The sequence below is a fragment of the Pituophis catenifer genome, unplaced genomic scaffold (assembly GCF_029215685.1).
Source record: "Pituophis catenifer annectens isolate HBS135680 unplaced genomic scaffold, rPitCat1.0.hap2 SCAF_2, whole genome shotgun sequence".
NCBI classification, from domain to species: Eukaryota; Metazoa; Chordata; class Lepidosauria; order Squamata; family Colubridae; genus Pituophis; species Pituophis catenifer.
In genome coordinates this window covers 262,017,587-262,041,387 of record NW_027256882.1, presented here as the reverse complement: position 1 = coordinate 262,041,387, position 23,801 = coordinate 262,017,587, and the positions used below count along the sequence as shown (strand labels likewise).

Below are 23,801 nucleotides of genomic sequence, written 5' to 3'. Positions count from 1 at the left end.
GATATAAATGATTTCATCTAATAGTTTACGAGGAATGTCAGAATGCAACTCATGAAGATCTTGGTTAATTAACTCAACTTCCTTATGGAAATAAAAGAAATCTAATAGGTAGAGGAACAGTGTTTGAAGAGTAGCTGAGAAATAGTGAAATGACCATATAAAGGAAATAAGTGATCTGTCTACAAATATTTTTGTAGCATTTATTATAAACTGCCTTCATTTTTATAAATAACTCAGAGCAGTGAACAAACACAACCCTCTTTCTTCCTATTTTCTCCACAATACCATTCTTGAAGGGTAGATTCGATTAGATTCAGGTGAGATACAATGACCTAGCCCAAAGCTACCCAGCCGGTGTTCCTGCCCTAAGGTGGGACTAGAACTCACAATCTCCTGATTTATAGCCAGATGCCTTAACCACTAGACTAAAATGGCATATAACTTGGTGTTAAGGCTTGAAAACATGCAGTCTGCTTCTTCCATTTGCTCCTAGGGAGAGATCCTGAAAAGTACATACATTGCCTTCCAAGTAATTCAGATCTACCATGTTTCTCAGTCTGTTCCATGGAACTGGAGAGATGGGCCAAGATATATTTACATCTTTTGGCTCCAGTGGAATATCTGTTAATCTTCTGCCTAAAGATTAACAGATATTCCACTGTATATTGCTGTACCTAAATATACAATGCTGCTGCAGCATTCTTAAGAATTGGATTAAATACCTTTTTAATAGAAAACAAATAGGAAAGCAATTCAAGTACACAGGTATCGCTGGACACACATCATACCTATCCTGGTTTTGTAACTTTGCACAATACTGATTCAAACCTTAATGGTGTTTGGTTCGTACCATTAATTATACTACATTATAGTTGGTTAGTGATTTAAAATCTGGAAAAAAGTGGTAGATGATCATTATGCATTAAAAATAAGACAAATTGAAGCTGCTTTTGCACTGTTTTACTGAAACTGAAAAAGATGTGTACCAAATATACACAATTTTATAATAGTACAAAATGTTTTCTTTTTGAAGGACAAAGTATCAGTTACATTCACCAAAACTGACACTGAATAAACCATTTATTGCTAGTCCAGTAATAAAACAGTAAGTTCAAACTTTGCATAAATAAGAAAAAAAAGTTAACTGGACAATACTGTAGGGAGATGGACATTCATAATGCTATTTACAAGTAGCCACGGCACATACCAAGCAAGTAATAGGTGTTGAGTTGCATTAGAATTGTGATCCTAATACAAATTAGATGTTAGATAGTAAACCCCGAAAGGAGTTGTTTATACTGAGTTTGCACAAAATGAGAAGTTTTAGAATTGAACCCTTCAGTCATTGCAGCTAGTGTGGAAAAGAGTCTTCATCACATCCAGCAACAGCTGAGAAATGCATCGGTACCCTTGCTCTTCCTCTTCTGGTTGTTTCTCCTTCATAGCACTGTGATTTAGTTAATTGAGTCAGTTACCTTTGCTGCATTATAACCTGTCTTCCATCATTTTCATAAGCCACGGAGTTAGTAGTTCTTAAACAAATAAACATAAAATCTGGAACTTGCCCAAAAATAAATTAAAGTTTTATCAGGAACGGAAATATTTAAATAAAAATATCAGTACTGGTATCAATGATTAACTTTCATTTCACAACACACCTATTTCTGCAAGGAAGTCAAATGGTGATTGAGAACTAGTGTAAACATGTTTTACTTGCTTGCTAAAAATCATTTCCATTAAACTATCCTAATTAAAGGTTACCAAGTATGCGATTCCCTGGGATATTCTCCCACTTAGAAGAGCCACTGAAATTAACCAATAATGATAATGATCAAGCAACGTCAGTGCTGTTGACCAACTACCACTTAGTTCTACAGGCTATGCCCAGGAGACCGTGCCTCTTGCTGTCAGCTGATGCAAGACCATCGATCTGACTAAAACACCTGAGATTTGTAACGTGATGATTTTAAATCTGGAAATATGGCCTCTACTAGGTACACCTGCTTTGCAGGAAGGCCTGTTTGCTGTAAAAAGCATGGAAACTAATATTCAAAACTGTGATATTGAGTAATATAAACGGAAGTACTCCAAAAGTGAGTTCTAAATATAAAGGTGGCTTAACTGATTTAATTCAGTGCCCACTTAGATGTGGGTAACTGCAATCAAAACGCCAAAAGCCATTCTTAGGGTCTCCTTTGTTATCTGACGTTGTGGAGGAATGATCTTGGCTATTTTCTTCCCTGGAGGAACAGTAACTTGTTCTACTCCAACGGCTTGTACAGATTTATACGCACAACATACCAAGTTAGCCTCAAAATGATGAACATTGCAAAGTAACCATACAGATTGGTCAAAAAAAAAAAAGAAACAAAACAGAAAATTTATGTAACTTGTATTTCCTCTTAGTATGCCAAATGAGAATATTGTAACTCCAAAAAATAACAGTCTGACACTCTTAGAAAGCTTGCGTAGACTACTTGGAGCCCATTTTGTAAAATGCATGACTCAAAACAAACTAGAGCCCATGTAAAAAAATAAAACCCATCTGCAATATTTTCCATAGATAAGCATCCATTTATGGCAGACAAAGGAAAAAGGAATCAGGAAACTGGATGCAAACTACACACTGAATGATTCTCCTAAGATTCTTTCCAACAATTCACTGTTTGAATATTTATCTTCCGTTGGAAGTTCACAGATCTGTCATTTCTCTTCATTTTTCAATGTGCCACAGTTGCTTCAAGCTTCTGTCAGTGTTCAAACAGCTTTTTTGGAACCTGTTCCTTGAAGATCTTGCAGATTTATTTTTGACCTTCCAAAACAAAAGGTACACCAATTCAGAATTGCAAAAATTTTACAGTATATTTTATTGGGAGTTGGGCAATAAGATAAGACCATGAGATTGTGGCTCTTTCTTTCTTACCTATTGTGGATCATGTGGCTTTTAACCAAGTGCCCTTCAGCTAAGGCAGCCAATAGAGACAGTTCTCCTGCCATTACTGTCGCGCATACAATTTTAGCAAGCTGACGGGCATTTTCTCCGGGGTTATCTGCACTTGCTCCTTGCACTCCCAGCATCTGTATTAAAAAGGAATACAAACAATAATCAAGTTGGAATATGTTCAACTTAAAATCACTCTGTCCCTGGCACTTTATACAGTAACAAGCTCAAGGTCTTTCAAGAAGTAAGTACAGGTAGTCCTCAGCTTATGATGGCCATTGGGATCAGAATTTCTATTTGATGAGATCATAAAATGTGACGACCTGTGACCACATCACTTAGCAATGCTATTCCCTATAGTCCTGGGTGCCATATTTCAGTAAGGATCATGGGTTGTCAAGCAAGCATCTCCTTGCAACTTCCTACCAGCTTTCAACAACCAAAGTCTGTGGGGAAGTTGGCAGAAAGTTGCAAGTCTCACGTGGCTCACAAGCAGGCTGGAAGGCAGGAACGTAGCTTCAGGTTAGAGAGGGTACCTGAGTCATGGGGGAGATGTGACACAAGTGTGGAGAGACTCAGGATAGCTGTTGCCAGGTTGGGGAAAGTGGGGAGAGGGCGTGTGAGTCGTCAGAGAAGGTGAGCGGATGGGGGGGGGAGAGAGAGACATAGCTAATTAGCCTGTGACGTTCCCTGGCAGCTTCCCTGTTGATTCTGCTTGTAGGAAGCCAGAAGGGAAGCTCACAAATGGTAATCACATGACTACAGGATGCTGCAACCATTGTAAGAGCAAGCCAGTTATCAAGCACCCAGATTGCAATCACATAATTGAAGGGCTGCTGAAGGATCGGTAGAAACCACCACTCGTTCAAGAGTTGCTGAAAGAGTCGTCATTTAATAGAGGACCGTCTGTACTTACATATGGTTCAGTGCTAGGTAGAGTAAAAGTATAAGGCTTATAAAAGTATAAGGCACTGAAATACTTTCTTGAGGTCAAATTACACTCCTGGTCAGAGAATTCTTATTTTGATTGCTGGTTCTATCAATCACTGATCACAATCCTCTGCTGATTTCCATAAAAATGATTCCCTTCCCAAAATAGAAAGCTATAGTTCAACCTCCAGTTTTCATACCTGCAAACAAGCTTGCTGGGGTAACAGGTTGGTTCCTCCACCCACAGTACCAATTTCTATTGAGGGCATTGTGCAACTGATATAAAGATCTTCGTTGGTAGGCCCAGTAGATTCCATTAATGTAATACAGTTTGAGCTGGTGATATTCTGGGCTGCATCCTGAAATCAATGCAAAATTGAGGGGTTATGTTAGCATTTAAAGGTTTTTAAATACGTAATTCATCACACTGTTAAGTGAAGGGATATACCTGTCCACACGCTATGTACATGGCGGTGACAATGTTAGCTGCATGAGCATTATAGCCACCTACACAGCCAGCCATGGCAGAGCCAACCAAGTTCTTGTTGACATTAACTTCAATCATAGCTTCTGTGGTTGACTTCAGTATCTAGAAAAAAAATCCATCAAAACTCTGGTCAAGGAGGAAGTCTATGTTCAGAAAGAAAATCTTTTCAAATGCAGTTCTTAGTACCTACACTCGGGAATCTAGACATTATCAACCATTGTACTATTTTGGATCATCTCTATAGAACTAGAGTAGGAGGCAACATTTTATAGTGGTTCTCCTCCTTCCCGAGAGGATTATTCCAGTTTGTGATGGTGGAAGGAAAGGTCTTCCTACCCGGGTTTCCGCGAAAATAAGACTGGGTCTAATTTTCTTTTGGGCCCCAAAATAAGCACTAGGGCTTATTTTCGGGAGACTCATTTCTGCTTGCTCGTGGCGGGGCAGGAGGCTGTGGAGTGTGTCAGTGCTGCTGCAAGGCAGGAAATTGGAGCTGCCCCAAGCACCCCACACCAGTTTACCGCAGGGCCCATGCAGCCAAGCCACCCGTGCCCCAATATTTGCTTCACCTCGCGGCTGCGGCACCACAAACAACCAGACAGAGTAGACGAGCAGCTAGCTGCATAGGCTCATAAGTAGGGCTTATTTTGGTGTGGGGCAGGGTTTATATTAGGCACACGCGTAAAAACATGCAAGGTCTTATTTTTGGGGAAACAGGGTAGAAACGTCTACTTTGTGGCATCCCACTTTCTATTTGACACCTACATGAAACAATGAGGTACATCAGTCATCCACAGTCTAATGCAGGGGTGTCAAACTCAAGGCCTGTGGGACGGATCTGGCCCACGGGGTACTTAGATCTGGCCCATGGGGCTACCGTGGAAACAGTGATGGACTGGCCCATGGTGCTTCTACCAGCAAAAATGGAGCTAGAGGGCTGCACACGGCCCTCCCGGGCTCCATTTTCCCTGGCAGAGGGTTGCAGGAGGCCATGGCAGCCGAAAACAGAGCCCGGGAGTCCGTTTTGGCTGGCAGAGTGCTAAGGCCACCACAGGTGCCCCCAACATAAGTGACGTCAAGCTGGCCATGCCCACACTCACCCCCCCGAGCTCAAACACAACTCTGATGTGGCCCTCAATGAAATCAAGTTTGAAACCCCTGGTCTAATATCATTAATACACTGATGTTCATATCAGGTCTGGACCAATAGGTAATATGGTAGAAGTGCCATCGAACACTGGATAGGATGGGAACATTCAGAACAAATCCCCCCAACAAAAAACGATTCTGTGTTTGTGGACCAAATTAATATAGAAAAACACTATCTTTGATTCTGAGTGGAGATGCACTTTCCCATTCAGAGGTGGTTTACAATTTGGGGGGCACAGCTCCTGCTTTCTCAACAGATAGTTTCCAGTTGCAATTCAGAGTGTTGTTTATCATCTTTAAGGCTTTATGTGGCTCCAAACCAGGTTATGTTAGGGACCATTTTCTCTTAATCTGCCTGTTTAGTAACTTCAAACAAGATCAACTCTCTCTGGGTTCTGTCTACACAAGATTGCAGAAGTAGGCAGTTTCTATTGTTGCTCTCATACTTTGGAATTCCCTCCCCAATCCTTCCTTTCTGGATTTCAGAAGAGCACCTACTGCAGAAGGACAATATGTTCTGAAAGAAGGTTGGAATCTGGCAAAGGCCTGATTTTGTATATTTTTATCCTTTTAAGGTTGATAACATTGTTTATATTTTGGATAGGCTTATTTATTGTTTTTGAAAGGGGTGCTTTTTATTTTAAGCAGAACTTAATTGTTAGTTGCCCAAAATCTTCAGGCCAGCATACAAATAAGTGTGTGTGTGTGTGTGTGTGTGTGTGTGTGTGTGTGTGTGTGTGTGTGTATGCATGCATGCATATATGAATGCATGTATGTATACAAATATATAAGGCTTTGGAATTGGGGAGGATATAGATAAGTCAAGGATGAACTGAAAATAATTCAATATAATAATTTTCACATTTCACTAAAACAATGTGACTCACTTCTTTAACAACTTTTTGTGGAATAATTGCTTCACAGACCACAGATTTCCCTCTCCCTTCTATCCAATTTATGGCAGCTGATTTTTTATCTGTACAGTAGTTACCACTAATAGCTACAATGTGGAGGTCAGGAAATTCTTCTTGCAGCCTTGTAAGTGCTTTCTCAGTACCCTGTTTGGAAGGATTTAGAGAAAAAGAGACAGAGAAACAAAAATGTTAGACCGTCAATTTAGTACTGGCTGACTTCTTCATGAAGGAACTTAATTAAATATAAGCAGTGGAAACTGTAACTTCAACACTTCATGTAACTTGGCATTATGTAGCATCAAAGACAAGGAAGTAACATTTTCACTGCTGTTAGTGAAGTGGAGTGGTGTGGGAGACACTCTCATCAGTGGCTGCTGATGATCAAGGTTCTTGGGTAAGTTTTGTCTCATTGTGGATAGAATTCATGGTGCTCACTACTAGCAGCAAGGGGTTGATTAGAGTGAGTTTTATGTGGAAGGCTACCTACTCTTTGGATAGGAAGCAAAACATTATAGGAAACAGCTCAGTCCCATCCTAAACTGAGTCCAGAAAGAAGCTTTCTCAGCTAAAGGTGCTTGTAACCAGCTTGCAATTACAATGGTATCACAGCATCTCGTGGTTATGTAATCACCATTTGTGACGTTCATTGCCAGCTTCTAATAAACACAGTCTAGGGCAGGGGTCCCAAACTTGGCAACTTTAAGACTTGTGGACTTAGCTGGCTGGAGAATTCTGGGAGTTGAAGTCCACAAGTCTTAAAGTTGCCAAGTTTGAAGATCTCTGGTCTAGGGGGAAGTAAGCAAATGGTAAACTTTGCAACCATGCAGGATTTGCCTAACAATGACTGGGCCTGTTGGAACTGCCACGGTTAAGTTGCCACGCGACATTGGGCCTTATGACCGGTTCAGAGTTCCTGTTCCCAATTACCATTGATAAGCAAGTACTACCTGTGCAGGTGGATTTCATTATTAAAAATTCATTATTTGCATTCACATATCCACGGTTGATATATATCTGTATTATGTCATTTTTAGGAATCAATTTTGTGTTTCTGTGATTTTTTGGCATAGTTCAACATTAGGTACATGTCAACAAGTAAGGAACTGGCAGAGACACACACACTGCTCTATAGTATTCCCAAGGTTACATTTGTGTTGGAATGTTTCCCAAATAACAAGCTCCACCAATATATGAACCCAGTCACTGAATCTGATAAGGATAAGATTTGTGCAATATAGGCAACCCACTTACCACAGGAAATGGATGTTGTAAGAATAGCTTCTTAATAATTTTTTTAATTAGTTTTATGAGAACACCATGGAATAAAATACATCTCACATTATTTTAAATGCTCCATCTGGACTCTTTTGGATGCAGTCAATTTGTTACTTTGGAAGAATTGTATCTAGAATATGCTAAATAGGAATCTGTTACATTGAAATTTCATTGTAATATTTTCTTTCTGGAATAGTACACAGAAGGAGACAGGGAAAGAGCATTCTAAATAATTACCTTTTTTATGTCAGGTTACTTGTACAATGATTTATTTATTTGATTTGTATCCTGCCTTTATCATTTTTACAAATAACTCAAAGTGGCAAACATATCCAATACTTTTCCTCCTACTGTTTTTTCCACAATAACTCAGTGAGGTAGATTGGGCTGAGAGTGAGACAGCTTTCATGCTTAAGGCAGAACCGAAACTCATAATCTCCTGGTTTCTTGGCCAATACCTTAACCACTACACTACATCACTGGCTCAAATTACAGTATTACAATTACAATATTCTCAAAGCAAAATTTACTTAAATGCATTCATTAAAAGCTAGAACTTACTTTTGAAATCATGTTCATACCCATTGCATCACCCGTCTTAGATTGGAATCGAATATAAAGGTTGCGCCCAGCCAAAGCAATGTGAAGCCGTTGCAAACGAGCAAATCTATAGAGAAGATATTTGATTGGCATGTCTCATCTTCTTTTTGATGCACTTTTTTCAGATTGTTATATAAATGCAATTTCCCCCCTCTTCCAAATTATATAAAATGCTAACCTGCTAGTGCTATCAAATACATCTTTTATTATCTTAAATCCTTCTGGTGTTTCAAGCCATGCCTTCACTTCTGCAGAATGGCATGCTGTAGGTAGTCTTACTACAGGTCCTCGTGTCATTCCATCTGCAAGAATACGGCTACTAGCACCTCCACCAAGCTGAGATATAAAAATGAGAGCAGGATGAGTCACTAACAGATGCATCTGATCACGAACAAAAACACTTTTTAGAGTTACACATGGTTACATTCAGTATTGTGCTACTAGATTCTGTCTCACAGAATAAAACTTCCTCTCCTTTCCACTTCTCATGGCCATTGAACTCTCTTCACTTCAAGTTCTCCCACACCCCTGGAACACATTCTGTATGGAGATGCCCATGGACAAGGAAAGCCGGATTCCACCCACTGGAACAGCACTAAATAGAACCTTATTAGCCCTGCTTACATCATCTTTACTTACACATATTGCTCTGCATCCTCTGTTTGTGCTTGCCACCAGGCATCCTTCAGTTGTTGCCATTGGAACTTGAAACTCTTTCTTGTCCAAAAGAAGCGGGCCAGCCACACCCACAGGAATTGGCATGTACCCAATCACATTTTCACAGCAAGCACCCATCACCTTAAAAAAGTCAACTAAATATTAAAACTTAGTTTGCTATACAGGCATTTCTCAACTTACCACCACAATTGACCTCAATATTTATTTTGCTACAGTAAGTGAGCAATTTGTTAAGTGAGTTTTGCCCCATTTTATAACTTTTCTTGCAACATTTGTTAAGTGAATCACTGCGGTTGTTAAATTAGTCACAGAGTTGTTAAGTGAATCTGGTTTCACCATTGACTCTGCTTGTCAGAAGGTGGCAAAAGGTGATCACATGACCCCTGGACACTGCAACAGTCATATATGTGAGTCAGTTGTCAAGTATCCAAATGTAAATCACATGACCATGGGGACGGTGCAATGGTCATAAGTGTGAAAATGGTCATAAGTCACTTTTTTCAGTGCTGTTAACTTTGAACGGTCACTAAGCGAACTGTTGTAAGTTGAGGACTATCTGTATTAGGAAATATTAAATATATGACAGGAATAGGTGTTTGGCATTTAGAATAACTAGTGCATGTAGAAGAAATAAATACGATCATCAATTCAACAAATGGGCCATTTTATACCTGCATCTATTTAGACAACCTTTACGTGTCAAAAGTTATAGGCACGGTGCAATTGTCTCTCAGATTTAGATAGAGTTCAGCAAAATATCCTTTAAATGTTTCTGTGTCAATTTTTCTTAAATCTCATAGCATGGCCTAGATACAAATTGAGACCAAGAGGTGAAATACACTACCGTTATCGTAAAAGAAACACTCAAAAGAGAAGTATTCATTTATGTTTGCAAGGACCACTGAAGCAACAATAAACTTGAAATGGCATTAGCATTGCTGGCAAAACATACTGTAAAATGTTCAATATTAACTAACTAGCTTTCTGTTCAACTGCAAACCCTCATCTGCCAACAATCAAGCTAAGTGCAACTTCAGATGAAAAGGTTTACAATACTGAATATTTTTATCTCTTTTTCAATTTATGTAAGACATATTTGCCTATCTTTCTACTCACCAAAGAATAATTATAATTCTTGTAAGGAAGATACTGTAAAGATGAAGGCTCAGGAAGCTTCTGAGATAACATTTGCCTACGAATGGATACACCACGTTCCTGAGTTTCCATCAAAGCTTCCAGTTTATAAGCAGGAATGTGCTTTGCATTGACTAAACTAATGACTTCTGAATCAGAGAGGAATTTAGCACCCATCTGAGGAAAGAAAAATATTTGATTGTGATGTAACATTTACCATTCTTCCACTTTGCCTGAAGCAATTACATAAAATAAAGGAATACAGGGTGTGGTGTTTTGAAAGCTATAAAAGAGAAGGTGTGACAATTGAATACCATGTCAAAATGACTGAATACTGTTCATAAATAAAATGCTTTATCACACGTGTACATCTTACTAAATGTTCTTCTGTTTTGATTGGAAAAAAGCTATATGTTATTCTAGGTTAAGGTTAACTGTAAAACAATATAAGATACAAAAGAAAGAAGTTTCCATCATCTAAAAGCCTATTCTTTGCATCAATATATTAATAAACCAGGGTGGATAAAAATCAATGATTTTTTTTTAAAAAATCAAAAAAATTGGATTTTTTTGATTTTTATCGAATTTATTTTAATAAAAAACTTTTGGGGTAAAAATCTATCATAAGATAGTTTTCTATTTAAGATACATAAATAATTTAGTTTATTCAGCATGAAATGGAGCCTAGTTATGTAGCATGAGGCTGTATATTCTGCAACACTGGGACTATCGGTGAGTCAACAGTGGGTCAAAGGAGTAGCAGAGAGGACAGTTGCTCTTTAAAGAATATGATTTAAATCGAGTTGATTTAAATCAAGCCTTTTACTAGAGATTTAAATCATGATTTAAATTGTGATTTAAATCATGATTTAAATTGTGATTTAAATCAACTCGATTTAAATCAAATCCACCCTGTAATAAACTACTTTATTTGTCTTGGTTTGCTTTTTTTTTTTTTTTTTTACCTTGGCATTCTGAAGTATACAAAGACATTCTTCAAGTGGCCGCATCTCTTTAGGCAATTCTATTCCAGACTCTCTTCTATTATTGATGAGGGATGCTTCAGCAGACCTATCACCAACCACAAATATGGCCTTCGCAGGTGATTCTGATTGGAGAAGCTTTACAGTCTCATCTGCATAAAAGTCAACATTGAAATCTGAGGAATTTATCAAAAATTCATCAAAAGGTTTCAATATAAACTTTTTTTAAACAAAGCAAACAAACAAGCGTATCAGCAAAACATTACCTTTTCCATCTTTGGCAACTTGACTATCTCCTGTTTTTCTTAAATTGGGATTATTTTTTAAAGGAATAGACTGTTTTCTGCAGCAATTTTCAGGAACCTTTTTCTGAATCATTATTGGAGATATTATTGGGTTCTTCAATGAAAGTGTGGATTCCATCTCTGTTTGTTCAAAAAAGATGTACTTGACAGCAAGTAAAAGAGCTAAGCCAAGTGTAATTGTTTGTTCAATGTCCATACTGGCCATTCTAAAAAGAATGAAATAAAACATCTTTAAATATTTATCTATCCCCTACCCTGCCATGATTTCCTAACACATGTTAATTGGTGGAATTCCTACAGAAATTATTGAATGACAATTATTGTAATTTGGTTATTTTTATATCTGGAACTGCCTTGACACATCTTGCCTCCTTTCAAGTAAAACCTCTGTCAAATTCACCTCTTAGCAACTTCATGAACAAGTCTATGTAGTGTTCTTAATAATGATGTATAGAAAGATGTTCTGAGTTCTTGTTCTTGCAAAGCATTATGCACATAAGTGAAACAACAGCTGGCTATCACTTAACAACTGTCCTGTTTAGTGACCACTCAAAGTTACAATGGTGCTAAAAAAGTAAATTTATGACCAGACCTGGCATTTACAACCATTGTAGTGTCCCCAGTCACATGAGTGACACTCGGATGTTTTGCAACTGCCGTCCAATAAGCAAAGTCAAGGGGAGAATCGAGCAATAAAATTTCAAGTCACTATCACACGATGTCTCTTTTAACCCATGGCAATTCCCTTAACAATGGGAAGTGATGTCAGAATCAGTCACATGACGTTTCACGTAGTGACTGTGTCCCTTAGCAATAGAGTTGCTAGTCCCAATTATAAACGTGGTAAGAGAGGATTACCTGCAATATAATTAATCATTTTCCTCCCAGAAGATTTCTACCATTATTGATTACATTCTCAAAATTACTTAGTTTGGATTAATTAAAGATTAACTATTTTAAGCTCTTTCTCCTAATTGTAGACATATTAGTGGACTATTGCAATTCTGGTAAATTAAGAGGTCATACAGAACCAGTTAATACCTAAATTACAGAAGCCACTACTAGAAGGAAGACTCAGTTTTATACTTCAGTAATTATTTGTTATGTTATAGAGGAAACAATGCAGTTATCATTCAGAACTTTTTACTCTGTCAGTATCATTAACATGGGAGGAACTATATTACCCAATGTTATTATTCTCGAACAGTTATAAGGCTATGTGGAATATTACCATATTGCCACAGTGAATGGCTAAAGCCATCTAATCAGCATATATGTAAGTAGAATAAAAATAAATCAGAAACTATTCCACACTCTTGATGCATATCTATTGGTTCTTGAGACTCTTAAAGGAACCTTTCCCTAAAATCCTGCCTTGCCAGAATAGTTTTTCTCCTCAAGACTTGTCCTCTCCATAGAAAAATGATAGTTCCCCATGGACAAAGGAATTCCTCTGTGGGCTAGAGAAGGAGAAGTTCCATAAGTGAAGGAAGAACTTTGCAAATCAATGATCTTTCAATCCTGGTATCAGTCATTTGGCCAATTAGAACTGAGAATTATTATTCATACTGGCCTGGGAAAGATATAATACCCTATTGTTATCATCACATTTAGGATACGGCTAATAGATTAAAGATTCACATTGCTTCTCACATAACACATTCTGTCAGTTCTTTCACAAGAAATCTTACCATGGGGAATCAAATGCCAGTGTTAATCACAACTATGCTAATCAGATATAAAATACTCCAGGATAATTGTTAAGCAACCTTGTGTATGCTATTTTATTAATCTCAGTTCAACTATACAAGAAAGAGAATGAAATTTTATTTATCTAAGATATTAGATACACTGGTGATTTGGTAATTTGTACAGTATAATTTAGTTGAAATAATCCAAATTTACTGACAGATGCTACTGAATAATGATAAAAATGTTATGATTAAACATACCTAGAAAGATAAAATTGCCACAAAGAAACATTAGGCTCTATTCGCTTTGGAGCATTTTCATCCAGGCCCATAGATATTTCGGTTGTGCTGTTCTGAGCAGAGGGTTCTGCTATCCAGCGACTGTGAGCATGAACAAGAACCAAACCTAGAGACTTAAATTTAAAAATTGAGTGGTTAAACTGGTCAGTTCAACTAGGAGTGTGACTCAATCAGTGATCAGTACTTAAGTATTAAATCTATCATTAAAATAATTGCAGAATACTTGCATTGGATATAATTATTATTCCTATAAAAGTTTTACTTATTAAAAGGTAACCTACAAATTCTTTTGTTTGCTTTTAACTTTGAATATATATCGTCAAAATTCAACTTCTTCAAAGGATTTAAAATATTCAATTTATCTCACAATTATAGGGTATAAGAAAGCAAACACTAACCATAATCATTTTGACCCTCTGTGTTACAGGATTTGGTTTGTTTTCTTCTTCTTCCAGAACACGTGCAAAGTGACTAAGCTGCCATATTGGATGGCCTTCACGACTCTCCCGTGAAAGCTGAGGAAGAACGGAAAAGGTTATCCAGTACATTTTCGATTTATGTCTTCCATAAAGAAGGAGTTTTCATACCACTATTTCAGTAGTTGCATAACATTACACTGAATGTCAATTTATATATTAATATTTTGTACAACTGTTTTATGAATATGAAATACTACAAAAGCTATACGATCATATAAATTCAGAAACAGAAGTATCCTCCTCACATATTAATAGAGAGGAAAAAAGCAACCAAAGTCATAGGCACCATTGTATAAGATTAATAATTTAATAACTCATAGCAGCACTACAACTTGTGAGCAGAACTAGGTAAGAACGTCAGAATTATGAGCAATCCATGTTCAATTTAAGAATTTTGAAACATGAAAAACTGGTTGTTGAGTTTTCCATCCTCCTCCTTTTCTGTGTCATGTTTTTTTTTAATTGTATCCCTGAAGGAACTGACATTTTCCTTTTTACTAATCTATAAGATAATCAGAGAACTTTAACTTTAACTACTATCAATAGTTTGCATTCTGAATATTAGATATATGTTACTTTAAAAAATGAACTAGTAATAGAAAGCTCAAGCAGAATTTATATATTGTTGGTTTCAATTTTGCCCTGAAGCATGTAATTTTCTCAATATAAACTATATTATAAATATAAGTAATCTAACAACTGCAATATAAAATTATAATAATAATGCCAACTAAATTTATAAATGCCCATATATATTAATATATTAATAATGAGTTTTCTTATTCTCATATTAAAGGTATATTACAGTATCTCTGAGACTCAATAGATTTGTATTATCAGTCCATTCCAAACTGCAGTGTTTCATTTGTCTTGAACCACAGTAATTTAGATATGTTCAAAAGATTATTATACTGCTACTGCTCTCTTACCTCTAATACCAATGACACACAGGCAGGAAAGAAGGTCATGAAGACAAAATAGTTGGCGAGAACAGACATACAGCCAAAACAACACATGATTTCAAGCTGTCTTACTCCTGTTAAAGAGACCATTAAACAATTAAAATCAGATTCATGTTACCATGAAAAACATTATCTGGAAAGCTGCACCAATATGAACATAATACAACAACTTGATCTACAATGTAATCATATAATAAAAAAACAGAACCAACCAAGATTTAATCTTGCCATTATTTATTTACCTACAGGAAACAAAGAATAGCTCATCTTCACTATCACAATACTTACTGAACATCAATAATCACATCATATTATTTGGTGCTCTATTAGTTTAGGGAACAAAAAAGTATATCATTTAAAAGATCAGAGAGGGCCATTACAGAAAATGCTCTGCTACCTGTATTTACAAGCTTAACAGCTATTATGGGGAAAGGAAAAGCAGGTTTTCAGAAGCCAATTATAATATGAGAACTTCAAACTTTTATCAGGCTTCTGGTTATAGAACTTGCTTTTCTGTATCACCGACCAATCCCCAACACTATCAAAGCTGGTTCAAAATTGGGGAACCTCAGAACAGTTATATGTAATTTATAGTAAAATAAAGATAGAAAAGGGCCCTTCCAGTCAGATAAAAACTGCAGAATCCAAGAAAAGATGCTGCAACTCATAAACTCAGAATTGCAATTGATGACTTGCCTCAAAAAAGCAAGCAAAGGCAAGAAGATTTGGCTCTTTTTCATTTTTCATAAAATCTGTATTCCATGAAAAATTAACGTAAGCTTTATTATGTAGGTACAGTTACATTTAAACAAAGCTTTCAAAGCATATTCAAATTAATTATAAAAGAAATATTTTCTAAGTTGAATGAATACTTTCAACATTATCTGCTAATTAAATTCTGATTCATTCAACATTACCGTGCATACTTCAGTAAATAACCATGTATGTAATAGAGCATCAATTATGTCACTGTTACACTTTTATTTATTTATAGAACTACAGAACTCAGAGCTATGTTAAATGGTTCTCCTTAAGATTTTAATTGTTTTCTTTGTGATTGTGTGAACTATTATAGAAAGCCAGGAATTTGTTTAGTAACGGCAAAATACAGGTAGTCCTTGCCTTTCATTTAGTGACTGTTCAATGTTACAATGGCAGTGGAAAAAGTGACTTATGACCATTTTTCACATTTACGACCATTACAGCATCCTTGTGGTCATGTGATCAAAATTCAGACAGTCGGCAACTGGCATGTATTTGTGACAGTTGCAGTGTCCCAGGATCATGTGATCACATATTGTGATCTTCTGACAAGCAAAGTCAATGGGGAAGCCAGATTCACTTAATAATAGTGTTACTAACTTAACAACTGCACTGATTCACTTAATAGCTGTGGAAAGAAAGGTTGTAAAATGGGGCAAAACTCAGTCATAACAACTGTCTAGCTTAGCAATGGAAACTTGAGGCTCAATTGTGGTCGTAAGTCAAGGACTATCTGTACTAAGAAAAAAGAACTGTATGCCATTGATATGACAAGAGAGCGCAAAAAGTTAACTTCTTCATTCTCTATATAAGACAGGAATAGAATTTTAATACTCTTTCTGAAAAAAAAAAAAAATCTTATGGAACCCAGAGAGGAATGCGCCTTGTCCAAACTATGGTCTGATTTACTGAACATAATGTCTCCAGTGGGGAAAAATACAACTGAATATAGATTTACTGGGCAAATATTTTTAACCTTAAAAATTAAAATTCTGCATTCCTAAAAATTCTCAGCTTACCAGACATTGTGCCAACACCAATAACAAGACACTCAACAAGGGCATCAAGTGTAAATGTAGGGCCAAGGATTGCCATTCCACGCGAAATATTCTCTCTTACTTCATCCTACATGTAATACATTAAAAGTGTAACTCAGCTATAGTCTGAGCTATAAAGCAATGGGCAAATCAAAACCAGTTTGTGCAAAATTAAGTAGGTAATTTTTGCATTTTTTTCTTGTGCACCTTACTCTCACCATCATTATACAATCTGCAATATTATTACAATCTATTTATCATGCTAAAATTGTAAACAAAATTGAACTCATAAGCAAAACTAGCATTTTCTTAGATTACTATTTGTATACCACTCTATTTAGCAGCCATACTGAGATGAATCTACACCTTGTTTATATTTTCCTAAATATCAAGGTAGTATCTCAAGTGAGCTTCTTTTATAGAAGTCATAAATCTCTTAAACATTAAACCATTTCTTAAACAAAATATACTCAAATTAATCTAGGAAGTTATATAGGAATTTTATTTTTACTTTAAATTTTAAAGGGTTCTAAGTATTACAGTATAAGATATTATAAATACTTTTCTCAATGAAGCTGAGAATTTGGCTGACCTGCGAGTTGGAACTGAGTGCAAATTTAGCTAATGCACTAGCTCTGGAGAGGTCAATCAGAAGCAAGAAGAATGGCAGTGCTTCACTGAAAGGTGTAAAAAGCATATTGTCAAGTTACATATTACATAAACATATAAAAACTGAAGACATACATCTTGATAAATACTTCAATAAGATGGCTATATAATTTATTGCAAAACAAACTAACCTTCAGAGATTTTTTTACGGAATACATTTGTTCAATATTTCTTTGCTTTATTTAGGGTAGTAATGGGAAACTGAAGTCACAAGCAAGGCCAAATAGCAAAAATAAAAAGCATAAATTATAGTTTAAACAACAACAAAATGAAACACAGGGACCACCAAGGGAACCTCCTATTTATTTGGAAAAATGGAAACACTGCTTTCAGTATTCACTGAATTTGAATTTGTGCATAGCTTACAATAGGATTTTGTGGGTTTAACTTTTGACCATTTAAAGTGAAGAAATAACACGACTTTGTATCTTATCTCCTTCAAATTATGTTATTTCATAAATGGGAGGAGTCATATTAGAACCATTGCATGAGTCAATTAGGTATAGCTTTACACATGAAATTATCTTTTTATGATCTGAAATAAAATTACTCTGAGGCCAAGTTTCAGAATTAGGCAGCTCTTGTTAAATTGAAGCAAATTTGCATACATATAATTAATAATACATACTTCAAGCCTGTCAATTCTTTATCAAGGAAATGAATCACCACTGTACTGAAGACAAAGCTCGAGAAGATTGTGAACAGCCCAGCAATACCTGCAAAAGATATATAATCTATGTAATAGGCAGTATACAGAGCAGTACTTATTTAAATACATTAATCCAAATCTTTACTCTGATGCAAGTTTATCCACATAAGATACTATCACGACCGTTACACTGTTTTGTTTATATATACTGCTATACATTTATCCTGAAATATTTTAATATGCAGAGTATTTTATTACTGTACTATTTTTCTTCAATTTACCAAACAGTGATACCAGCCCTTGAAATTTGTCCATAACATTCTTCTATCATTTGCAGATGACTGATTATAGCAGGTCATATATATATAATTATATCAGTACAATTCAGGGAGGACAGTCATCTTCTACAGGATCATTTTTAACTACTACAGTTCTGAGCAATGGACAAATTAGAATTGCTAGTCTACAGTTTTGTTCTGATTACCATCTTAAAAATAAAAGTATCTTACCCAAAATATATTTTGAGCCAAGTTGCTTCAAATTTTGAAACTGGAAGTATATGTAAAGGATTGCAATACATCGTGTGATTGTCAATATTATGATATCACTGCTCAAAACATCCTGTGAAAGGAAAACATTTTGTTTGCTCTCAGAATGAAAAAGAACACTACATTTTTAAAATCTGTTAAATATTTTATCAATGTTTCCCATACGTAACAACATTTCAGAAAAATGAACATTCTTATAATTTTATTAAAATGGTAACCTATTTATAGGCACACATTTCCAAAAATTAGTTATATTACTTTTAATCAACTGCTAATATTAAAGATTCTCTTAATTCAAGCTTGACTTCAATCAGTCACATGGACACTATCTTAGATATTTCATTGACTTCCCAATCTTGTCTATAGTCCTGAGATCTCCCAATTTTAAATTTAATTCAAATCTGATTTGCTTCAACTGTGACAATTAAAATAAAGTAATTTTTAAAATAACTTTTAAGTCTTTACCTCTTCAAATTTAGGGCATTCATAATTCCAGCCACAGATCTTATCATTGCCAGTGAACATCTTCATAGACATCATACAGATGGTAAGAGTTACAGTTCCCACAATAACTTCCCATGGGTGAGAGGCCACAAAAAGGCCATGCATTCGGAAGAGTCCTGACAGCATTTTCAAAAGTATTTGCACGCAATCTAGGACTAAATCCAAATAAAAAATTTTTTATTAGTTATATCAATTATATAGGTAAAAATATAAATTTAAGCTCCACTCAAATTTGGCTGATAACTGACCAATATTAAATGCAATATGATAACAGGCAGCAAGAACAAAAATGACTACAGCCTATATTCCAGTTCAGTTCTTCATAAACTCTATACAACTTTCAGTTAAATCTAATGGAATCCACCTGCCCCTTACAATTGATTGGTAGTACATCTGAATCACTGGTAACTAGAACTTGAATCATATTTTATGTTTCATACACAATTTTTAACCTTAGAACCAGAGAGTTTCTGTTAAAAGGAATACTACCTTGTCTTGCCTGCTTGAATTTGGTATCATACATCTAACTCTATTTGCAACATCATCACACAGATAGTTTACTACCCCAGATCCTGTCAGGTTAAATTAAGCCTCCAATAATTCAAATGTTCGATCTTCTCTGGTTTGCTAATTTGCTTTATGTCTATGTGACATCTGGGAGACCAGAATTCATGCAAAGACTGCCAAGTATGAACTGCCAGGGACCTGGATAGTTTTCTTACAAAAATATATGAGGCAGCATAGCAGGTAAACTTTTTTATCCATAACACTAAACATAAATGCACAATATGTACATGTAATAAAAATATTGAAACCCACAGGACACCATCATCAATGTTTGATATACTGCATACGTTTGTAAGCTAGCCAGAGTCGCCTGTAGATGAAATGTGCAGCACACAAATCATACTGATTTGCTTAACACATTGTAAGCCGCCCTGAGTCTCCGGAGAAGGGCGGCATATAAAAATAAATAAAAAAATAAAAAAATACTACAATGCATAGGCCAACAACATTCAAGTACTAACAAAATCAGAGTAAAAGATTCTTATTCCTAGTGGAAGAAAATGTAATTATTGTATGTATTGTGAATCTGTGGCACCAGGGACTTTAATTATACTATTGTAATCAAATGAATAAATGCATGAACCAGGAAGCCTCAGTTGATTATTTATTCTAGGGCCTTTCATATGCTGCAAAATATTCAGTATCTTCTCCCACACAAAAAAGTCAGATTTGCAAATGAAGTTAGTATCATTACAAGATACTGCAGTGAAGGGTGTAGCTTACTTACTTTCTACCTACAATATTTCTGCCAATAACAATAAAAATATGGTTTGGGGATGGAGTGAAAAAGGCTGTAAACCTAGAAAAGTGTTTCTCTTGTAACTGGATGGATTGATTGTAAATATTACAAGGAACAATTAACCAACAAATAAGTAGTTTGAAAAAAATGGAGGTGAGATTAGTTTAGCCTCAAACAAACCTTGGACTGGAACTAAAACTAACTTGTTCTGAGTTAGGGTTATATTGGATTTATTAGCTTTATTAATTTACATAATTACACTGCTAGGCTGTAATTCTAATCTGAAAAAGGTTAAAAATACCCCCAAGATGAGCTAACCATCTGTTAACTACATAGACACAAACCTTGCCATTTTATTGGAAACAATATGGAAGTAAGTTACCACTGTTTTCTTTCAAGTTTTTTTTTTTAACTTTCTCAGTCTAGCTTACAGCTCTGGCATTCCTTGGGGCTTCCCATCCCAACAATAACCAGGCCTTATTTTCCAAGGTCTGTGGGCCACTTGCTGCAAATGAGACATTCCACAATACAGTCATGCAGCTCTAAGAAAACCTAACAAACCTTCACAGCCATTATATTTTAGACGTTAAAAAAGGGGAGGTAAAAAGAAAACGTCTGATAGACTTCAGCATGGCTACTTTAGTAGCATTCCTATCAGCCACTATCAGCTGATACTACCAGTAACATCCAGCCACATCCATAAAGCATCTTTGCTATATAGCAGGGGTCTCCAACCTTGTCAACTTTAAGCCTGGCGGACTTCAACTCCCAGAATTCCCCAGCCTTGTCAACTTTAAGCCTGGCGGACTTCAACTCCCAGAATTCCCCAGCCTTGTCAACTTTAAGCCTGGCGGACTTCAACTCCCAGAATTCCCCAGCCTTGTCAACTTTAAGCCTGGCGGACTTCAACTCCCAGAATTCCCCAGCCTTGTCAACTTTAAGCCTGGCGGACTTCAACTCCCAGAATTCCCCAGCCTTGTCAACTTTAAGCCTGGCGGACTTCAACTCCCAGAATTCCCCAGCCTTGTCAACTTTAAGCCTGGCGGACTTCAACTCCCAGAATTCCCCAGCCTTGTCAACTTTAAGCCTGGCGGACTTCAACTCCCAGAATTCCCCAGCCTTGTCAACTTTAAGCCTGGCGGACTTCAACTCCCAGAATTCCCCAGCCTTGTCAACTTTAAGCCTGGCGGACTTCAACTCCCAGAATTCCCCAGCCAGCAAAGCTGGCTGGGGAATTCTGGAAGTTGAAGTCCGCCAGGCTTAAAGTTGACAAGGCTGGAGACCCCTGCTATATATGAACAACGTTGGTGCTTTGAAACGATCCCACACGCCTTTTAACCTGCCGTCTAACGTTCATTATTTCCCCAACCGCCCAGCACTGATCATCACACGATTTAACTGGCATTTCCGGTTATGCTCTTTTCTTCTATTTTGACTTGATAAATCAGTTTCTTTTCAGGCCGAGAATATAAATCTACGACCAATCCTAGTTCTTGATGCCTCAAGGCTCAAGGAGGCCGCGGTGTGCATCTCTCTCCAAAGGCGGAGATGATCTGCGGGAGCACCGCAGGGGGAGAAACGTCCACCTGGGACAAGACGGTTCCGACCGTGTCGGGAGTCGTGGAGCCACCCCAGGGAGAGCTCTCAGGCCCTGGGTTTGAGAGCTACCGGCGGCGCCCACAGAGCCACGAGCGATGAATGAACGGCGTCCCACCCCCCCCCCCTCGGCCCGGCTACCCAAAGGGGTCGCCATCGGTTCCTCCCTAATCCTACCATCGTTGCACGGAGGCTCCCTCTTCGCTCAACGAAGAGGGCCGAGGCAGCTGAACGCCTTTCCTCAGGCAGGAAGAGAAAGAGGCTCTTTGACCGACCCAGCCTAGAAAGTCCCCTCCAGTCGCGCAAGTCTGGCCGGAGCGCGCCTGACTGGAATTGCTCTCCTCATCCCAAAATTATGGTGACCTCGCCCGCAAACCAATGCGCTACAAGATAAACCAGGCCGAAGACAACCCCTCTAAACCGGTACCTCACTCTTAGAAAACGGCCGGGATGTTGAGTCGAAGCTGGCAAAGCGCTGGCCTCCTTCCCTCCTCGCCTATTTGCCGCAGACTGAAGCGGCCGCCCTCCCCGCCACACAAGGACACCCGGCTCTCCACAGAGCTGAAGCCATCGGCCCATCGTGCAGCCAATGGCTGGCGTTCGCCGCGCCCAGCCAGGGATACGTCACCCTTTCTGTCACTGTAGCAACCGGTCGAGGAAGCGGCAGAGCGCTCGACAGATCAGGAGGGTGGCACGCGCCATCTCGCCACGGGAACAGTGACCAATGAATCACAGCCAAAATCTCCTCGAGCCTCCTCAGTGGTCCATCCTCCGTTGGCTTATTTGCATGTTGGCTTCCGAGGGCCAATTGGCTTTCCGCTGGTCAGCGGGAGAGAAGAAGGCTCAAGAGGATTCCGAATTTCGATTTGTAGCGCAAAATCGCTTTACTACCCTCCCCTACGGCTCCGAGCCTTTATGCCCTTAGTTAACTGAAGTCCTCGCTCTTCCTGTAAAACAGCTTTTAATTAGAGAGATAGATATAAATTATATTATAGGTTTATAGGTAGATTAGATATAGACTGAATGTCCGCCACTAAGGCTGTAGACCAATATCTGGCACATCTAACCGAGTTAGCATTGATTGGCATTATTATTACCATGATCCTGTCTACTGGGTCCTGGTTTTTCTCCTCTTTATGGCCAGCTTGACCACAGCTGCAAAATTGGAATCGTTCCTGTCACTCAGAAACAACTCTATTCTGTGGTTACTACTATATTCTTCTCTCTGGTTTTATGCTTCCATATGTCTGACCAATACATGCTGCGAAACAATTACATCTTACCAACAGCGACTCTGTCCATAGGCAGATGGGGCAAGCTCCTTGAGTTTATTTTCAAAATTCTGTCCTTGCTCTTTGCTCCCCTTTTCCTACACGTCAGTCCATCCCGCTTCTTTAGCAAAGATTTCTTGATCCCTCAAAGCCCGATGGTCCTTATGTCATGTTTGGAACTACTTACCAAAATACCTGCATGCCTTAACTTTGTTACTTAAAACAGATCTTTTCAGACAATCTCTGAATACCCCAAGTTTCTTATTGTTATTAAGCCTTTGCCAGTGTATTTGCATAAAACATTGGGCCATAAAATAGTGTAGGAAGAAATATCCTTCTGGGTTCAGCTCCAAGTGGGGAAAAAGACACTGGAAACATGGAGACTGCTTGGAAAGATGGTTTAATGGTGGACAGGATCACATGGTTTGAGTTCCTGAACAGAAAAAGGGTGAGATACAGGGAGTCCTGGGTCCTTTTTCTCTCTGGCTTTGAACTTTCTGGGGCCCAGAAAGAGTATCCTGATTGGTTGTCAGACTCCCAGGGGATGGGGGTCTTAGCTAGCCTTGCTGGCTGATGTAAACTTCCCAGGTGCCATGTGGTGAGTTTCTGTCCTAGATGGGTCCTATTGTGTTGC

The 23,801-nt window shown here is 37.6% G+C and overlaps 1 protein-coding gene across 1 annotated transcript; it reads right to left on the bottom strand.

The window, feature by feature from the left end:
- Nucleotides 1-945: 945 nt before the first annotated feature.
- Nucleotides 946-22,155, bottom strand: HMGCR (3-hydroxy-3-methylglutaryl-CoA reductase). Its single transcript, XM_070938816.1, has 20 exons — nt 22,074-22,155; nt 18,956-19,149; nt 18,452-18,563; nt 17,922-18,009; nt 17,217-17,301; nt 16,607-16,712; nt 14,793-14,899; nt 13,783-13,899; nt 13,346-13,497; nt 11,355-11,599; nt 11,071-11,240; nt 10,088-10,282; nt 8,933-9,091; nt 8,472-8,629; nt 8,255-8,360; nt 6,392-6,562; nt 4,320-4,460; nt 4,072-4,230; nt 2,924-3,078; nt 946-2,812 (listed from the first exon to the last, which is right to left on the bottom strand). Exons 2-20 carry the CDS (start codon nt 19,118-19,120, stop codon nt 2,758-2,760), a joined length of 2,646 nt encoding a protein of 881 aa, XP_070794917.1. The 5' UTR covers nt 19,121-19,149; nt 22,074-22,155; the 3' UTR covers nt 946-2,757.
- Between the last annotated feature and the right edge of the window lie 1,646 nt (nt 22,156-23,801).

Coding starts and splice junctions, on each gene's coding strand:
- HMGCR (XM_070938816.1), bottom strand. CDS start 19,120: ATGCTGTCAGGACTCTTCCGAATGCATGGCCTTTTTGTGGCCTCTCAC. Junction 13,900..14,792: donor GTGTGTCATTGGTATTAGAG/GTAAGAGAGCAG, acceptor GTTCTTCCTCAG/CTTTCACGGGAGAGTCGTGA. Junction 6,563..8,254: donor GTATGAACATGATTTCAAAA/GTAAGTTCTAGC, acceptor CCTTCCAAACAG/GGTACTGAGAAAGCACTTAC.